Below are 19,343 nucleotides of genomic sequence, written 5' to 3'. Positions count from 1 at the left end.
TGTGTCAACAACTGATATGGTACTCTTATAAATATCTTATTTTCTGTTCCACTCAAGAAAGTAAGTCAACCAGGTTTTTTAATTTGGTTCTTTGTGAGCAGATGACAGATTTTCATTTCAAAATATTCCTTTAAATATCACAGAGTGAAGGAAATATGCTTTCATGTACTCTTTGCAATTTCAGAAAGCCAAAACTGAAAGACATGATGCGTGTGTCACTCCACAGACTAGAAACTGCCTTTGCATGGGCGAGAAAGGGGTCCACTGCCTTCTGACCTTCACTTTATGTATTTTTACTGAGTGGGCCTGCAATAAACACACACACAAGCACAGATTCTCACACACACTCACCTTATTGGATGTATAACCTGGGGTTGTCTCTCACACAGGAGTGGTTCTCTGTAATGAAATTGCCAGTCGGAGTCAGGGCACATAAAGCTAGCCAGAATGAAATTCAACCACTGGAATCCCAGCCTTTCATCTGCAGCTTCTCTTTTCTGTCTTGTGTGTGTGTTTATGTTTGTATTTAATGGCTGTGTGTCTGTGAGTATGTGTGCATGTGACCTGATTTTGCAGGGTCTGTAGGTGTTCTGTGATCAGCTTCTGATGGATGGTAGTTCAGTATGTTTCTCTTGGTGTTTGCATAGCTGAATTCAGTATAATGAGACTCATTAAAAGTCTTTTTATAGGAGGGAAGCACAGAATCGTGTACCTACCTAAGTTTTTGTTTTGTTTTGATTGGGCCACAGACAGCAGGAAAAACAATACTAAAAGCAAATAATAAAATGCAACCAACCGTGCAGTTGTGCTTATTCAAAATAAATAGGCTAATCTATAAAAAAAGAACACTTCCCTACATGATTTGTGTTGACCACATTCAAGAGACATTTAGAATATGAACTGTAATATATAACAGAAGCATCAGTATTCCAAAATATTCTTTATTTTGACTATTGATAGTTTTCATGTGACGTCACACTCATAGCTAGGCCCACCTGGCGGGCAAAACTATGCTTTGTTCCACTAACTGCCAGTTATTTTTATGCAGTATGCATTAAGTAGTAATGTAGTAAAATGCAGATATTGAAAGGTAAAATTCAGTAAACACCTTATTGATGATATAATGCACTTTAAGTGATTTACAATGTTTGTTGCACTGTTTAATGATTGCAATATTGCCGCAAGTGCTTAATATGGATTGCAAATGGAAAAAAAATTGCACTTTGTTCACAACATTTGTTTTATTCTTTTAAGAGGTTATCTAAAACAAAAAAGTTGGGACACTGTACAAATTGTGAATAAAAACAATTTGCAATGATGTGGAAGTTCCAAATTTCAATATTTTATTCAGAATACAACATAGATGACATATCAAAGGTTTAAACTGGTAAAATGTATCATTTTAAGTGAAAAATACGTTGATTTCAAATTTCTTGGCATTAACACATCTCAAAAAAGTTGGGACAAGGCCATGTTTACCACTGTGTGTAATCCCCTTTTATTTTTATAAGAGTCAGCAAAGGTCTGGGGACTGAGGAGACAAAATGCTCAAGTTTAGGAATAGGAATGTTGTCCCATTCTTGTCTAATACAGGCTTCTAGTTGCTTAACTGTCTTAGGTCTTCTTTGTCGCATCTTCCTCTTTATGATGCGGCAAATGTTTTCTATGGGTGAAAGATCTAGACTGCAGGCTGGCCATTTCAGTACCCAGATCCTTCTTCTACACAGCCATGATGTTGTAATTGATGCAGTATGTGGTCTGGCATTGTCATGTTGGAAAATGCAAGGTCTTCCCTGAAAGAGATGACGTCTTGATGGGAGCATATGTTGTTCTAGAACTTGGATATACCTTTCAGCATTGATGGTGGCTTTCCAGATGTGTAAGCTGCCCATGCCACACGCACTCATACAACCCCATTCTATCAGAGATGCAGGCTTCTGAATTGAGCGCTGATAACAACTTGGGTTGTCATTGTTCTCTTTTGTCCGGATGACATGGCGTCGCAGTTTTCCTTACGCAACAGAGATTTTTCCAGATTCTCTGAATCTTTGGATGATATTATGCACTGTAGATGATGATAACTTCAAACTCTTTGCAATTTTTCTCTGAGAAACTCCTTTCTGACATTGCTCCACTATTTTTCGTCACAGCATTGGGGGAATTGGTGATCCTCTGCCCATCTTGACTTCTGAGAGACACTGCCACTCTGAGAGGCTCTTTTTTATACCTGATCATGTTGCCAAATGACCTAATAAGTTGCAAATTGCAAATTTTCCGGCTTCTTATTGCTACCTGTCCCAATTTTTTTGGAATGTGTAGCTCTCATGAAATCCAAAATGAGCCAATATACAGTATACCAAGTATATAAAGTAACAAAAAAGTTTTAGTATTGATTTATTAATGTCATGCTTTCGTTATGGCTTGTTTCTTGCCCTTTCTCAAGTTAGCTCTCTTTCTGTCTCACAGTATCAGCAGGGACAGCCAATAAATGTAGCATGCTGTAATTTTGCAGAAAACCTAACAATACATTTCTCTTACATTTAGATTGCTGAATATTTCATTTCTCTCAGTCTACACTGGCTGAGAAAATTCCAGTCGTTGCTTCAGTATCTCCAAAGTCCAAATATACTGTCTTTTGTGCTTTGAATTCACAGTTTGTGTGTGTGTGTGTGTGTGTGTGTGTGTTTATGTGCCTGTATGTGCATGTTTAATTGTGATTGTGTCATGACATGCCAGTCTCCTATTTGCATCGCATTAAGAAACTCACAAAGCAACTGGAGGAAAGTTGGAAAATGGACCAAAAAAGTCTGTTTAATATTTCATAATTTCATCAGGATATTTGAAAGAGAGAGAGAAAGAGAGAGAGAGAGAGAGAGAGGAAAAAGAGAGCTGATAGAGTGAAGGGGTTGAATGAGAGTGAGAGAATAGGAGAACCCAGCTGGGGGCAAAACTTACAAAGATTAGATACCCAGTAACTCATGAATACAACTCAAAGAGCCATTTTCTTTTAAAAGACAGACAGGACTTTGCTTCATAATGATTGCATGGGCATCTTTTCATAATAGGAAATTGGTATTTGGTATATCTTCTTTTTGAAATGTACACAAAATAATTACCCTGTACCCTGGAGATAATGGCACATCAGTAGTTCAGACTGCTGCTGAAGCACACAGTAACTTCAGGGACTCATTTGTGCTGTATACTTGCAAAATAATTTAGTTTAACTTGTATGCAGTCAGAGAGCGGGTGAGAGAAAAAAAAGTGTTTACATTTACATTTAAAGTGTTTAGCAGATGCTCTTATCCATAGTGACTTGTGAAGTTCACATATGAGACTGTTCTTATCAACAGATGGCAATTTGTAATTAACAATATAGTCTGCTAGGAAAATAAGGGCTTTCTGTGAAAATACAAACAAGTACATTTAAACCTTATTCAGAGACAATAAAAGCTTGTTTGAATAAGCCAATGCAAGATTTACCTACTTGGGTAATAAATGTTTTGTTGAATGAGAGTCTAAATCTTGAGCCTGCATGTTGAAAAAAAAAATCACCTTAACAAAAGCTCATTAAGATCGATTGTACCAATTAGCCTTGCCTGATGGCACAGTATAGTCTATTGAAGTCAAGACGTGCTGACTAGCATTTATATTCCAGACCTGGCAAAAAAAAGAAAAAAAAAAAGTGTTGCTTTCAATACCCTTAAGTACAATGAATTGTTACAGGATCTCTTTCTCATCCTGAGGAGTTTCTGTGGTTTCAGCACCACAGTCAGTGAACAGCGCCAGTCAGTGCTCCCTGCAGCCAACATTACACTTCTTATTACTTTTTCAATGGTTTTAAATGACTTTAATTTACTACTGTAGCATATCTGAAAGAGTGTATTCATTTTAAATGGCCATTTATTGTAGTGCAGTTGCTAATTGTGTGCTGAGTAGGCCTATACCAGACTTTTGGCCAAAGAAACCTAAAAATGTGCTTTCTTTGCTAATGTCTAAATTGGCAAGTTTTTATTGAAGTCAAAATTAGTACTTAGTACTAATTAGTATTAGTAAAATTTAAAATTTTGGGCTACCATCCACTCATAAAGCATGGATTAGCCTGGACATTATTTAATATAACTTTGATTGTATTAATCTGAAATAAGAATGTCATATACTGTACACCTAGGATGGCGTGAGGGTGAGTAAATCATGGGGTAATTTTCATTTTTGGGTGAACTATCCCTTTAATCATGCAGTGTATATTATATGTAAGTTATAACACAGTTACACAGTAAACACAGAATAACTAACCAGATAAGTGGAAGAAAGAAATAAAAAAGCTTACGTGAATGCGAAGGGGTTTTCTTAGCGCCCTGATTGCATTGAGGTGCCAAAAACTACCCACGTTCTGAGAAAAGCTTTATTACCCTCCCTCAAATCCCTCCTTAGCAGAGAGAGAGAGAGAGAGAGAGAGAGAGAGAGAGAGAGAGAGAGAGAGAGAGAGAGAGAGAGAGAGAGAGAGAGAGAGAGGAAACCTCTGCTTTAGACTCTTTTAGACTCAGCTCAGAGCGCGGATCGTTTCGGCGAAGGGAAAGAGCATCTGCAATCGGCCATTCAGCAAATTCGTGAGAGAGTTGACCGGTCAGTTGAAGACAAGCGCTCCTGGTTTGAAATCACGCGAGCTAAAACATTACTCAGATTAAAAAGTACCACAGTACTGAATTAGCACTGGAATGTATATTTTCACATCACTGTACAGACGTTAACTTTGGGGAGGGTGTTTGAGGAGGACATGACCTCAGTTTAAGTGTTTCTTGTCTTGGATATAAACAATAAACGCGTGAGTCTGTGGAACTGAACAATCCTGACATCCAGAGCAACATCCAGTAACGACGTCTGGACTGGAGAGCAGGTGCTTGTCTCATCTTAAAGAGGAAAACAGTCAGAGGATGTGACACAAATATGGGACGGTGTTTCCGATTGGCAATCACAGCAGATTCGTATTTTATCGGCGTGTACGTGTAACGCCGTCCAGTATAGTGACTGAAGCGACCGGACCAGCAAACAGAGACGTCCTCCGGCTACTTCCACTCGGTATAACTCCTCCAAGATCACCTCTAAAGTAACTTGCACGACTGGAGCCCGCTCATGGGTGCCGCTGGACCGGATGGCGTGCTACTACCTTGTGATCAGCTCCACGCATCTCAGCAATGGACACTACCGGAGCATCAAAGGAGTTTTCCGGGGTCCGCTCTGCAAAAGCACCGGAGGCGAATCACCGGTAATACTACTCACTCGTCGTTTTTGTTTATTAAACATCGCCACGATGCGCTATTAAACACGTTTTGTTGTTTTGGATTGGTTTCGTGTTTTAATTGTCTTAAAGTATGTTCATAAAGCGAATGCAGAACCTGGACATATACTTTTTTTTAGTTTTTTTTTATGGCCATAGGCTACTAACTGACGTAGCTACCTTTGAATGAAATGTAAACAAGATAATATTTAATAAGCTAAGTAAATTTTGCATTAGACAGTTAAATCCTTTGTTTTGTGTAGTAGGGATGATGGATTTTATGTAGGTAATGTATAAGGCATCACTGCATAGCCGATATCTAAGAAGATGTCAGGCTTGTGAGTCCATGAGGCATTTGTGACTTTATTTGTGTTGTGATCACAGACCCCTGACACTCTCCTATCAGAGACTGATGGCAGGTCTTGCTCTGTTGGGCTCAGACTATTGAGCTATATGTTAAACTTCGACCTCGAGCACTGTTCTGGTACCCAACTATGGATGCCACCATGTTTATAAGCTTCAGCAACGGAAAAGGGAAATTCTCTGAGGGTCCTAACCATCCTAAAACAGATCTAACTTTATGTACTCCCAAAAAAAAAAAAAAAAAAAAAAAAAAAAAATATTTACAACATAAAAAAACTAAAGGGTATGCTGATTATTATTATTATTATTATTATTTGTATGATTTCCTTTGAAACAATTTTCACAAATAACTACAAAAGCAAATAGCATGTAACCCATTTATTTTAACATCAAATTTAGTAGACTAAAATTTTATTGACTTGTAAACGTACTCCAGTAATTATTTATTTTTATTTTTTTTTTTCTGGTTGGACAGTCAGGTGAGAAACAGGGACCACGACTGGTCTAAAGTATACAGATGTTTCCCATTCACAATGGGAAAGTGCCCATGCAACATTTTTCAAAAAGTTGTCCAATGAATCATCACGTTAAATCTTTGGAGGGCGTCATTGGCTTCTTCTGCTGATGATATTGTAGTTATTTTTAAGTTTTTTTTTGTCAGCATATTTCATGACTTTAAAAGTTTCCATTTGTTGTTTAAAACTTAAAAAAAAAAGAGTATGCAGCAAACATGAATTATATTAGACAAATTCAGAACATAACAGGACATGTTTAGTGCTTCTACAGAGCAGATAGAGGCAAAAGATGGGAGCTGGGTGACAGAAAACATTTTGTCTTGTCCTAGCAATTTCTCTTGCCAATGCTATTTCAGCCAGCATTATAATCCATTCCATTTACATTCTTCATTTAAGGCTGTGCTCAGTGTGCTGGTGTATGTGCCTAAACTTTGAGTCCGGTCCAGGCCTTTTCCTGTAAGGAAAATTATGTATGCTAATGAAGACTTGTACAAAATCAAAGACCGGCCTAAGTAAGCCTAATCAAATTGAGACTTGTACCTGATGTACCTTGTAAGTTGAGAGAGAGTAGTGTGTGTGTGTTTCATTTGGACTGCCCTGGGTGGGCAGACAGTGCTGGCTGATTGAAAAGAAGCTGGACTCAGTGGTGATAGTTTTGATGGGTAATTTCATAGCAGCTGTTGTGAAGGGTGCATTTGCTCCATCTTAAATCAGAGTGCCATGTTCACTCTAACTCAAAACATGAGGAGGACACACACACACACACACGTGCGCACACACACTCATGCAGGCACATATTCATATGCTGAATATGACTGCAGAATGAAATGCTCAAGTTTCTCAGCCGCCTCTGACTGACAGCCTCTGTTGTCTTACATCACATGCACATTAATAATCATTTGCATATGTTGCAGTGAAGTGCTCCCAAAATGTCAGATATGCAATAAATCATTTAAGCTTTGCTATGTCTATAGCATAATAATCCCTTCACTATGCAACATTTAGGGTACTTTGTGTAAAAAAGATTAGGAGATGTTGAGGCCAAAAGAAAGTGGGAACTATATTCATTTATAGAGGAAGAAACATTGGCAGTTATTCAGAAAATGCTCCAGTTGTTTTCTAGCCCTGCACTAGAGGGCACCTCACTGGTGCATAGGTGTTCAAGGTTCAGTGATATAGAGTATAATGTTGGACGCAATAAAGGAAAGGAAAAATGTAGTTTGAAACACATGTGCCAGTTCATGGGAATTGAAATGCATTTTTAAATCGTGTTTTCTGAGGTGTACTTATAATCTAAGGATGTATTATTTTAACCAAAGTCATAATTTTGATTATAAATTATCATTTTAAAAAATGTTGTGCTCTGATTCGATCGCTCCATTAGAAGGGGCATGTCTTTTGTGTTACTTCAATATAAATGCCCACTACTATGACTGGCTAACATCTTTAAATATGAAATGAGCATTACAGGTGGAACTCTCTCTGAAGTTTTTGTTGTATTTTCACTATAACAGCTGCCAATATTAACTAATTGTGAAAAATGTTAATTATATCCTAATTCTTAGGACTATTCCTGTTGCACATAGTCATGTCTACAGTACACACAATGCAATGATCTCCTAATTGCAATGTTATTTATGCACTCTCACCAATACTTTCATCTTAGCTCACTGTAAATTATTCCTGCAAATAAATCTAAATACTAAGATTGAGGCATGATTCTCCTGGTTTCATATCATTTTGGAAAGGTAGAAAGAATAATTTAATATGTTAAATTTGGCATTTTTAAAAGCTTGCTGTGTGTTTTTATTGTTGAGTAAACTCTTATACTCTGTGTAAATATCAAGAACATTTTGATTTTCAAATTTGAATTATGAATTGAAGTAGAAACAATTACAGAATATTAAGAAAGTGTTAAGTCCTGCATCGGTCAAGTCTTCTGCATATTTTGAAGTTTATAAAAACAAATTAATTTAAAACATAAGAACTTGATGCCAAAAAAAAAAAAAATTCTAAGCATCACTATTTATTTTGTAAATATTATGTTTTTGGGGAATCTCATTACATTACATTTAACCTTGCTCTGTAATAGATATCATCATACATATCAAATAATATAATTATGATATAATTATATCTTACATATCATGCTATATTATATTATATTATATCATACTTTAAGTGCCATTAACAGAATTTCTTGTTTGTTTGTTCTTAGTTGGTTGGTGACATCTTTGACCCTACACCTATAAATTTTTTTTTAAAAATAAACACATGCTCATCATGAAAGAGATGCATTCATACAGTCAGTGTATGTATGAATTTTTTTTGTACTGTATTCTCTGACCTGCTCAAAGGGGTTAATCCAAGTTCTCTCCCCCTAGACCAGCATACATTGCTATAAATGAGAGATTTTGTGCAGATTCTGTTCATAAAAATCTTTAGAACAGCAAAAACAGCTGAATCTTGCTGCGTTTTCAATGGCACAGCCTTAAGAGTCCAAATCTAAACCTTTCCAAATGTTCCCCATCATTGAGTCTTATATTTAACTCATTGGACTGGAATGTCTTAGTCTCAGTGAGGTGTCCCAGAGTACTTATTTGGATCAGCTTTCTGCTACAGCAGTCAACACCTGTTCGTATGCCCTGTGGTCCACCCAGTATTATCAAGCTTGTCTTATGGGGCTCCATCTCCACTTTTTGTGGAGAGGCTCCAAACCGATCTTATGCTGAACTTGCTCAGTATCTGGGTTATTTCCTCTCACTCTGCCCATGACACTGTGTGGATATTTTACGCTGAGCGGCAGCAGGGACCTGGTTTCCATTCCAAACTGCCTTCTCCCACCACATTTTTAAAACATGGAACCACTGAAGAGGCATATGTTGATAGCTCTGCCTGCATGAGAGAGACACAAATGCACAATTTATGTGCAGAGGCAATGAGTTTTAATTAGCTCTAAAACATTGCAGTTATTGCATTAGAGTGAATGGACTTGTCAGTTTGAATTGGCTGCTACTGAGATAAAGAGGCATTTTTTCATTTCTTTGTGTGCATTCAATATGTTAATATATATACATGCTTAATTATTATTTTTTTTTTTTACTAATATTTGACCTTTTTTCCTATAAAATAGAAGTCATGTGGTACGACCAAAATGCATGTTGGAATAATGATTAAACTATGTGCCCAACTATGTAAACATACTGTACATCATAGTCACATTAACTGTTCTTACATCATTGTACTCTCTGCTTTAGGTCTGAGCAATAGTTCTACAATGGATCATAATGGCATGATATTAGCTGCAGCAGGCAGCATTTCATGTTTTACCCGACCAGTCAAATGATCTTTAATGACTCATGAGTGTTATTATGGTCAGGAAATGTCATGGTGATTTGAAAAACCACTGGCTACCTAATGTCTTCTTAGTTAACACATTTATTTAATTTCTATTATGTGGTTATGGATTATGCAGTTTGTTGTTCATGCTACTTGCATATTAGCTCTTAAATTCTTCTGAACTGCTGCCAGTCAACTGATATAATGCCACTGTGTGCTTTCTTGTTAAGAGCTGCCAAAGAAACTGTTATCTGTGATGCCACAACTTGTATTTCTGACACAGTACCAAATAAAGAAATTAATTAACAAAAACTAGCAGGCGCTCCTAAGTCTTTTGGCCCTGTAGGGCTGTCATGTGGAGAGGCAGTTTTTCAAATATACCCTACAAACACACACTAATGAGTGAATACTGTAGTAGTGTTTTGGAGACATTGCCAGAGTTCTTCTGGATTGAGTCTGTCTCCGTTTGTTCTGTTTCTTCATGTTATTCCAGACAGACCGATGATGATGAGATCAGATCTCTGTGTGGAGCACTGGCTGTTGTCAGACTCCTTGTGCAAACAAAAGTCTCACTGGATTATTACAATTAATGGAAAAATCATGTTTGGAATTATAAACTGATATTTCCTACTGACACACTACAGCAAAAGATAGAAATAACTGACTTAAAACCCTTTTTTGTTGGTGACAATACTAGTGGCATAGGACTTTTGCACAGTGCTGTGTGTCTATATAGTGGTCAACCAATATTTTTGACAGCCGATGCTGATATCTTGGCAAGCAAGGTGTCTTATGGCTGATATAAAGCCTAGATAGATAGATAGATAGATAGATAGATAGATAGATAGATAGATAGATAGATAGATAGATATAATTTCTATTTTAATATTTAAGACATTTGAAGAAAACTAATATTATTATAACCTTATTATAAATTATTGTAATGTTTAATGTTGGGTTTACCTTAACTAAATTGCTCATTGACTTCACTCAGTATGCATAAAAATCACCTTGTCCTGTCCTGTTATATTTACTCAGTTTACAAGCATTGGTATCTTTTTTGGCATGTGATTAGGTGGTTCCCTGTTACAGTATATAATGCTATAGTGCTGTTATATGGCTTTATATTAAGTTATAATAATGATTAAATGTTAATTTGATACTTTATTTGTTCTTATTCTCTCTATTGCAAATGGCTTACTAATGATTCCGGCCATTCTGGTAATAAGTGGCAACTGCTGTACTTAGCTCAGCTCTTTTTGAGGTGCTTTAATGCTGTTGCTGTGCTAATGGAGTGTAGCAGTCGGCATTTAATATTCAGCCCCAGGCCCGGCCGCAGCCGTCCTCTGAGTTTGCCTGTCTGGAACTCTTTGTGTTGGGGTCCTGGGGTTCACGTTAACATGGCCAGAGAGCTCTCATCACACAGGAAGGCTAATGAATCACTCTATCCTTTCGGTCTACAGTGCAGAAAAATACAAACAAAAGCGGGCACACAAACACACAGACCTCGCTCAACACACAGATGGACCCTTCTTACTTAAACAGATTTGTAGGTCATTTCTGCAGCGCTAATTTGCCCGATTAACTGATTAAATGCTTTATGAGGGTCTAATTAATCAAAGAGGTCATCCTACATTCGCATACACACAGCGGCACATTACAGCGATTCCCTGTGCCTCCAGTCTTTTTGCTTTTAATCTGAAAAAAAAAATCCCGACATAGCATGGGAGGAAGTAACAATAGACGAGAAATCTATTGTTTTCAAACCGTAGGCAGAATTGGATGTTCATTAATGGCCCTCACTTACTGTAATTATGCAATGAATTAAAAGAAAGGTGAGGTAGAAGACAGAAGGAAATAGAAAACGAGAGAGAGGGAGAGTGCCTGAGGCTGACGCAGCTCAAAGTATCTCAGCCTCACACTGTTTTAACAAGGTTGGTGAGAGGCAGAGAGAATGACAGAATGGGTCTTGCTGCGTACTGGCAAATACACAGCCTAAATTGCTCGAGGATTTTATAACATGTTTGAAAGCAATTTGTCCAGGCATTCAAAGGCCATTCTAATCAGGGGAAATGATTGTTAATGGCCTGTAAGTGTTTCTAAATGGGTCTAGAGGAGAGAGGGAGGGGAAGAGAGGAATTTATTCACATTTCTCTCTAAGGATCCTTGTTCCCTCTCTTGTCTCTTCAGGAAAATCTTTTCTAAGAATAATGGTTAATGATAAGCTTCATTTGAGGAGTGAATGCAATGCTGATAAACAAGATTAGCAAGAACATCTTTTAAGTTATCTCATCTTATCTTATCCACTGATCCATCCCAGTCTGGCGGAGTTCGAAAACCCAAGACAGCCATATTTCAGATGCCATTTTCACATTTTCCCAACATTTTTCAATAGTTTCTCTCTAAAATGTATTAAAATAGAAATTTGTAGTTTGTAAATATTTGCAATAATGTAATAATTATTTAAAATAATAATTCACAATGTTGCTATTTAACTGCATTACTGATCAAATAAATCCGGCCTTTGAGAGCATAAGAGACTTCTTTCATAAATGTATAAAAAAAATCTTACTGACCTGATTTTTGAATGGGGTTTATATTATTTTTATTATTATTATTATTTTAACGCTTGAGGTTTATGCTTAAAGTTGTGTGTTCTTGTGTTGAGTAAAAATCTTTTCTAGGTGAAGTTTGGAGGCCGGTTACTACGGTAGTTGTAAGAGTGAATTGCTACAGTAAGTCTGTTGTCATGGGGATAACATTGCCAGAGGTGAAGGTAGAAGTTGTGTGGTTCCCATTTTTTTTTTTTTGTTGCATCAGATGATTGGAAAAGAATGAGAGAAGGAAAATGTTAGCACTTCTGTGGCTAGAGCTGGGCTGTGTGTTTCAGGTTTGTGAGGTGAAGGTGAAAACTAAATGTCCCCAGGATTGTAAAACCTGAAATAACCACATGTGCATGTACGTTATGAAAAATTTATCTTTTTTCTCACATTAGTGAGATTTGCTTAAGATTGTATTTAGCAGTGTTTTAAAATTATTAGTGTTTTTAAAGATTAACATTTAAGTGAGCATTACAAAATGGCAGAGGTAATCAAAATGTTAAAATATGGGAATTAATTGAGCATGCAAAATTAAATATCCTGTTGCCAATAAACCTCAGCCAGTAATGTATATGGTACCAATATATTCAACATACAGCGTACTGTTTTACTCCCAGAGCTATGTGTCTTTATTTATGATATGTGTGTCAAGATGAATTACTGTGTAGTGGCTCACAGTTATGTTATGTGTGTGTGTGTGTGTGTGTGTGTGTTGCTGTTGTTGTTAATGTATGCATGAAGTTGTTGTGGAGCTCTAATTTTGAGTACAAAGCTGAGCAGAAACCATCCGTTGAGAGTATTAATTAGGACCTGGAGATTTTTTCTGACATTTAGCCACACAGTAACCTGCTATAAACAGACTTCAAGAGAGAGGTTTTTATATGAGTTATGCTACCTGTCACTATCAATATGGCTGCCGATGTACTCAATGAACTAAGATATCTCCAGAGAGAGTCTCTCTCTCTCTCTGTGTGTGTGGATTTTAGTGGGGTTTTAGTGAGGAGCTGAGGAATACAGTCAGTGATGGTACAACAAGCACGCTAATTTTAATTCGGCTGATAATGCTGCAACGGGGTAAATTTAATACAGCAGAAAAAAAATAAAAATGGCATTTTGAGAGTGGAGGGAGACTCATTCTCTGTGTTTTTCAGCATCCAAATCAGTACAATGAGAGCCGAAGCCGCTTAATAACAGAATTATTCATGCTTTTCCTTTCGTCTTCCGTCTTGCAGACATTAAAATAAACTTTACTTCAATTTTCTGGGCCTGCTCTAGCAGAAAGCTTTGTCTCCCTGGACATTACTTCACAGCATCTGTTTTCATACACGTTTCTGAGGAAAAGATATTGCAGTGGTTATTAGTAGATGTAGGGTACAGTAAATGCATTGTCACAGCAAGCACCATAAAAAGCATACAGGCTCAATAATAATCAGTTTACTGTATCAATCACCTTATTTCTGCGCTGCTATCCATTAAGCATCTTGACTAACTGTGCTTGATAATTTATGCGTAGGTAGGTACAAGTCAGGGCACAAATTTAATTCTTGACAAGAACCAAATATAAGTTAAAAAAACTGGCTTGTAATGCAATGACAATGACTTGTCAGTTGGCTGCTAGCCTTATAGGGAAATAAAACAGCAAATATTTTCATAGTGACACAACAAATCATGCAAAATGAAGTTTTGTGGAAAATATTTATTGTCTGGTAAATTTAGTGTCACACAGTTGTTTCACAGCTTCTTCTCATAAAATTTGCTAAAAGTAAAAGTTTGTTGGTTTGTTGAAAAAGAACAAATAAAGTATCAAATTAATTCGGTTTTTTTTATTATTATTAATTAATATATATGGGTCAGGGTTTTTCAAACATCAAAACAAGAAAAGTTTAATACATCTCTGTACATTAAAATGTTTAATTAGATTTTTTCCTACGCAAACAATAAAGGCAATCATAAATTTGTACCATGAATTATTAGAAGACTAAAATGCCATTTAGTGCAACAATAGATGTGCATATGTGTCTATATATCTATTTATGTAATTTATTTATTAAAGAGTGAGCAAACTCTCATTATGTCATGTAGCTAAATGAGAGCATATTGATCTAATCAAAACCCACTCAAGCACTCTCTGAGGAAATCTCATCTTTGTGTTAATTGCATAAGTGAAAAGAGCTGCCCTCAAATGAACTGCACTCATACACACACACACACTTGCAATATACAAAAGTTTCAACAGTAGCTTCAATGTGTGCAGTCTGTTTGTTGATTATAAACTATATGATTAGAAATGCTGCTCATTACCCACTTCACACTGTATTATTAAGATGTTTCATTCATCATTACTGGGATTTATAATCTCCTGCAGAGAGCAGTCTTTATACAGCTGGTCTGTTTGCTGTATTCAACACTCTTAACACTGTTATTCCTTTCCTTTCTCAGACAGGAATGAAGGAATACTGGTGAAAAGCTTATTGTGTTTGTTTGTGTGTCTTTATCGGTGGCATGGCCTTAATCACAATCATGGCTGATCAGCTTGATGAAGAAATAATTATATTAAAACATACAAAGGTAAACAGGTAATTAATTTCTTTGGCCTCTTATTGACCCCTTTCTAACCCTTTATCTCACTTGCATCCCTCTTACCAAACCCTCACGAACACACTAGCCTCACTTGCTGTGCTGTAGCTTTCAAAACATCTGTAATTATGCCATGTGATGTGTTGTAAACTGGTGTAGTGATGTCTGACAGTTTGTGACTTTGTAATTATTACTTTTGTAGCATCAAACAGTAATTAAGTGAAGTGAACTGTACAAAAACATTTATAGATCATATACTTATACTATATTAGAAAATATTGCTTTAACTCTTTAAATTAATGTGTCAGATTTAACCATCAGTTTGCTGGAATTTGTCCATTTACAAAAACATTTTTTTAGGGCTGTCAAACAAAATTTAATATATGTAAATATGTTAATTTAGAAATTAATTAAACATTTAATATAATATTTTAACAAACTGATATAGTAAAGTCAAAAACAATACAAAAGATACTTATTTAATTTTCTTTTCTTTTATAATATACTTGACATTTTTCTCACACATTATGAATATATTTTGTCACACTTTTCATACATGGTTGCTTTTAAATATTTTAGGCTTCAAAAAGTTTAAATACCACTTCTTAAATGTCCAAGCATCTCAACTAGCAACAGATCCTAAATGGAGCCAATATTTATATGCTTCCTGATGTATTTTTACCCTCACAACTTATTTAATTATGATGTTGTTTTATTATGTTGCTGTTTCCCTCTGGCTTTCATTTGGCAGTATAATACATTAGCAGTTTGCAGCAATAAGAGAATGACTCAGTTTTTTCCATGCTGACTCGAGGGCATTCACTAGACCAAAATGCACTGCTACGGGCGTAGTTAAACTCATGGGGTCAAGGTTACAGTGACAGCGGGATCCTGGAGGGTGTGATATTATCTCTTTGCTTGTCTGTGTTTGTCTGTGCATGTTTTATATATCCAGTTCCATCCTCATTTCCAAGTCAGTTTAATTATTTATTTACATTCATCTGTATTTTTGGACTGAGGTCAGTCGACAAGGGCAAGCAGAAAGTGGTAGCGTCTGACCATGAGAATAAACAGTGGTCTGTTTAGGATGCGAACACCCGTGGAAACCCTTCTGATTGGAAACAGGAAGCAAACAGCAAACAGTGTATGATTTTTTATTTATTTTTTTTGACATGTGCATGCATTTTTATATCTGTTGACATGGAACATGCTTGATGTAAGAAGGTCTGAAGATTTGCTGTCTTCTGCACTCCACAGAAATGTCCAGAAGAAGTTTGTGTCTGAAAAGCATTTTGGCTTTGGGCCAATTGATTTTTCTCTTGTTTATAGCCTTTAAGGGATTTTGGTGACATCCTATTTTTGCAAGCGTCTTATGCTTAAAGGTAAATAGGTTTGTGTTCATGTGTGGGTTCTTTGATCTTAACAGCATGAATAACCTAAATAATGATGCAAAACAATTCTTATGTGGACAGAAGCCAACTCTTGACAACCTGCCAGATTCACTGCTTTGATAGCATATGTGTATATAATATTTTAACCCTTTACACATCTGCAGGTACAGGTACTGAAACTCTAAGCCATGACTATGTAACCTTGTGGGCCAGATTTACTAAACAAGGCAGGTGAGACTGCAATCCCATTAAAGCACAAATGGGAGTGGAAAGTTCTGGGGCTGATTTACTGACAATGTGCAAATTACAGAACACAGGTGCAGCTATCTCATTTACATAATGACCAACACAATCTACCAAGAGCAACACAAATTAGCATAGGGTCACAAACAAGTAGTGGTAATCAGGCTAGTGTAAAACAGGCACAAAATGGGTTAAGAGATGCTTTTTGTGGGGGAGTGGGGGTGGGGGTTACTGGCACAAATGCAGTTGAACAAATCAGTGTTGTTTTTGGCAGACCTTTTAGTTTTAGTCTTAGTTTTAGTCTTTTGGACGAAAATGCTTTTTAGTTTTAGTCACATTTTAGTCACTTATAAACTTGATAGTTTTAGTCAAGTCGACGAAAACACAGGTTTTAGTTAAGTTTTAGTCGACGAAAACGCAAAAAGGTTTTAGTCAAGTTTTAGTCAATTTTTGTAAAAAACAAAAAAGTTTTAGGTTAAAAAGTATTGGAAATGTACTTAGGTTTGACAGGTTGTAACGAGTGTTGCAATTCATAAAACAACAGTTAACCTTAAAAGTGTTGCATAATAAACTAGACTTTCTCATTGATGGACATACTTCATGGTTGCATTTTGCAGAAACCTTTTATCCACATATTTCAAGTTATATTTTTTCCATGAATTGATGCTCTTCTAAAATTTCAGCACATTGCCTATTTTAACCAGTAATCACAGTAATAAAGGAATGGTTTAAAGTTTAAACAGCAAAAAACTTTGAGCCACTACAACATTACACACAGATAGAGTGGTAACAGTGGAATCACTGTTTTACTCCAAAAAAGCCAGGAATAGAAATATTCTTACTTTGGCAATTGTGGCTTTATTTGAAAAATTGCTTAAGTGCAATGAACAACGTGCCAAAATATAAGCTATTGAGGAACACATACTTATGCTCTACAACTTGTGCTTCAACTTGTCTGCCAGTGCAACAACAAGATGCATATTATTTGTAAACACAAACATCATACAACCCTGTCTAATAAAAGTGACACAAACATTCAGAGATGCAAACACATGTATGGTCAAAAAAGAGAGAGTTATCGAAGCCCTCATCCCGCAGCAAATATCACAATTTTATATATATATATATGGATGTAAAAGAGCTAAGAAGTGTATGTATTTATATAGCCTACACTACACACAAATAATATACAATTAAATTATGCTCATTTTAAATGTATTGTTTAGGCTAGGTATAAAAATATAGGCTTTTAATAATCTTTCAGTGCGCAAAACCATGATAATATGAAACAATTCAAAACAGAAAAACAGAGCACACAAAGCGCAGTCACAGTGTGCTGCGCTGCTCAAGTGCGCATATAAAAGTACGTGCAACCCCGACCCAGGTGCAGCCCTGCCTCGATCTGCAGGCTGCAGCCGGGTGCTTCTCCAAAACAGGCAGAAATGAAATGCATTGTGAACGTCAGACTTATAATCATTTTCGTTCCATCTCGTCTCGTCAACGAAAACTCGAAAACGTCTTGTCATGTTTTAGTGAAATTAGAGCCATTTTTAGCTAGTCATCGTCGCGTTATCGTCATAAAAAAAGGTGCGTCAACAAAATCATTTCGTTGTCGTCATCGTTGACGAAAACAACATTGGAACAAATGAACAACTCATAAAATGCACACGTAATAAGGTTAACCATGCATTTTTCATTGCCCATTTTAACCATGTCTTGCAAAAGAAGGTTTGTGAAAAAAAGTTAGTCAGTCTGGCCATATGATGGCAAATAAACCTATAACAAATTCAAAACTGAGGTTTATATGTATTTTTAGATATGCAGACTGCTTCTATCATTAGTAAAATCTATTTAATTTAATAAAAAATAGTTTGCACTATAATACTGCATTTTATTGTAATTGAATAGAATAGAATAAACGTCACACTCAGTGGGCTCATAAATTTCCCCTGTGACCTTGCTATTTTCATGTACTGTATGCTTAATCCATTAAAATTAATTTCATTTAATTATTAATATGTATGAATACCGCTGAGAGTTTTGTTTCAATTGATTAACTTGCTTTAGTGAGAAAAGTGCTTTAGGCAGGACATACATTTATAATCTGATATACTCTTGCATGTGTGTATAAATCTCTTTAGGTATGTCAGTAGGGGCGAGTCTAAGCATTTAAGCAAGTTCGAAATTTTTTAGAACTCTCTCTAATCTGCGTGAGTGCCTTTTTTTGTCTGTGTTCTGTGCTGATTGGATCTCTTCATGTGGATGTGTCTTTTTGTGCACATTTATCCTTCTGATGAGCTATTCAGTTATTCACAATACACTCATCAGGCTCACAAAGATAAACCCAAACACAGTCATTACAACCAAATGTGAGTGGTTAAGTGTGTGCGTGAAGACCAACTGCTTTCTGTTTTTACGTTTTTAAGGCACAGCAGGAGCGGTCCATCTTCCCTGTACTCAGAATGCCTTCGGCAAAATCACTCCATCTTTGGAAAAATTGTAAAATCCACTCCCAGCCCTGGCTTTCAGTCTGAGTCACAAACATGCACCAGTATATTAGTTTACGGTAGCAGTGGTGGGTATTCAACCTGAAAAAGCATAAAATAGCATTTTTGGTGAAACTACCCATAATGCATCAGTGCCTCTGCATTTCAGTCATCTGATAAATCTCTGTGCTGTTCTATATATGCACCACTTTCTCATTAAGATAAATAACTTGGCAAAAAAAAAAAAAAAAAACTCCACCATCCAGGCTTTTCGGGTTTAGAATTATTCTTTCCCTCACACATTTGGCCTTATTTGCGAAACATGAGCTGAACAAATTTTTGTAAATCCATTCTGTATAAATTGTCCCATTGAACTGAACGCAGCAATTTACATAAGAATGTTTTAGAATGCATTCATTCTACTTTTGTTACAAGAATAAGGCCTGTTTCATATCGCACTCATAACATTACATCAGGAAAGCGTTGTAACTGAAGCAGCAGGTTTACTTTGTGCTATCATACTAATAGCATTTCTGCTTTAAAGAAATAAACCA

General features: G+C 36.2%; 1 protein-coding gene across 1 annotated transcript in view; it reads left to right on the top strand.

The window, feature by feature from the left end:
- Positions 1 to 4,547: 4,547 nt before the first annotated feature.
- The window catches only part of LOC128031219 (G patch domain-containing protein 8-like), a 96,454-nt gene continuing 81,658 nt past the window's right edge, over positions 4,548 to 19,343 (top strand). The window contains exon 1 of the mRNA XM_052619501.1: positions 4,548 to 5,263. Coding sequence (XP_052475461.1) covers positions 5,150 to 5,263 — 114 coding nt within the window. The 5' untranslated portion in view covers positions 4,548 to 5,149. The remainder of the gene's footprint in view (positions 5,264 to 19,343) is intronic.

The sequence above is a fragment of the Carassius gibelio genome, chromosome A16 (assembly GCF_023724105.1).
Source record: "Carassius gibelio isolate Cgi1373 ecotype wild population from Czech Republic chromosome A16, carGib1.2-hapl.c, whole genome shotgun sequence".
NCBI lineage: Eukaryota > Metazoa > Chordata > Actinopteri > Cypriniformes > Cyprinidae > Carassius > Carassius gibelio.
This window is presented reverse-complemented; position numbering and strand designations above follow the sequence as displayed.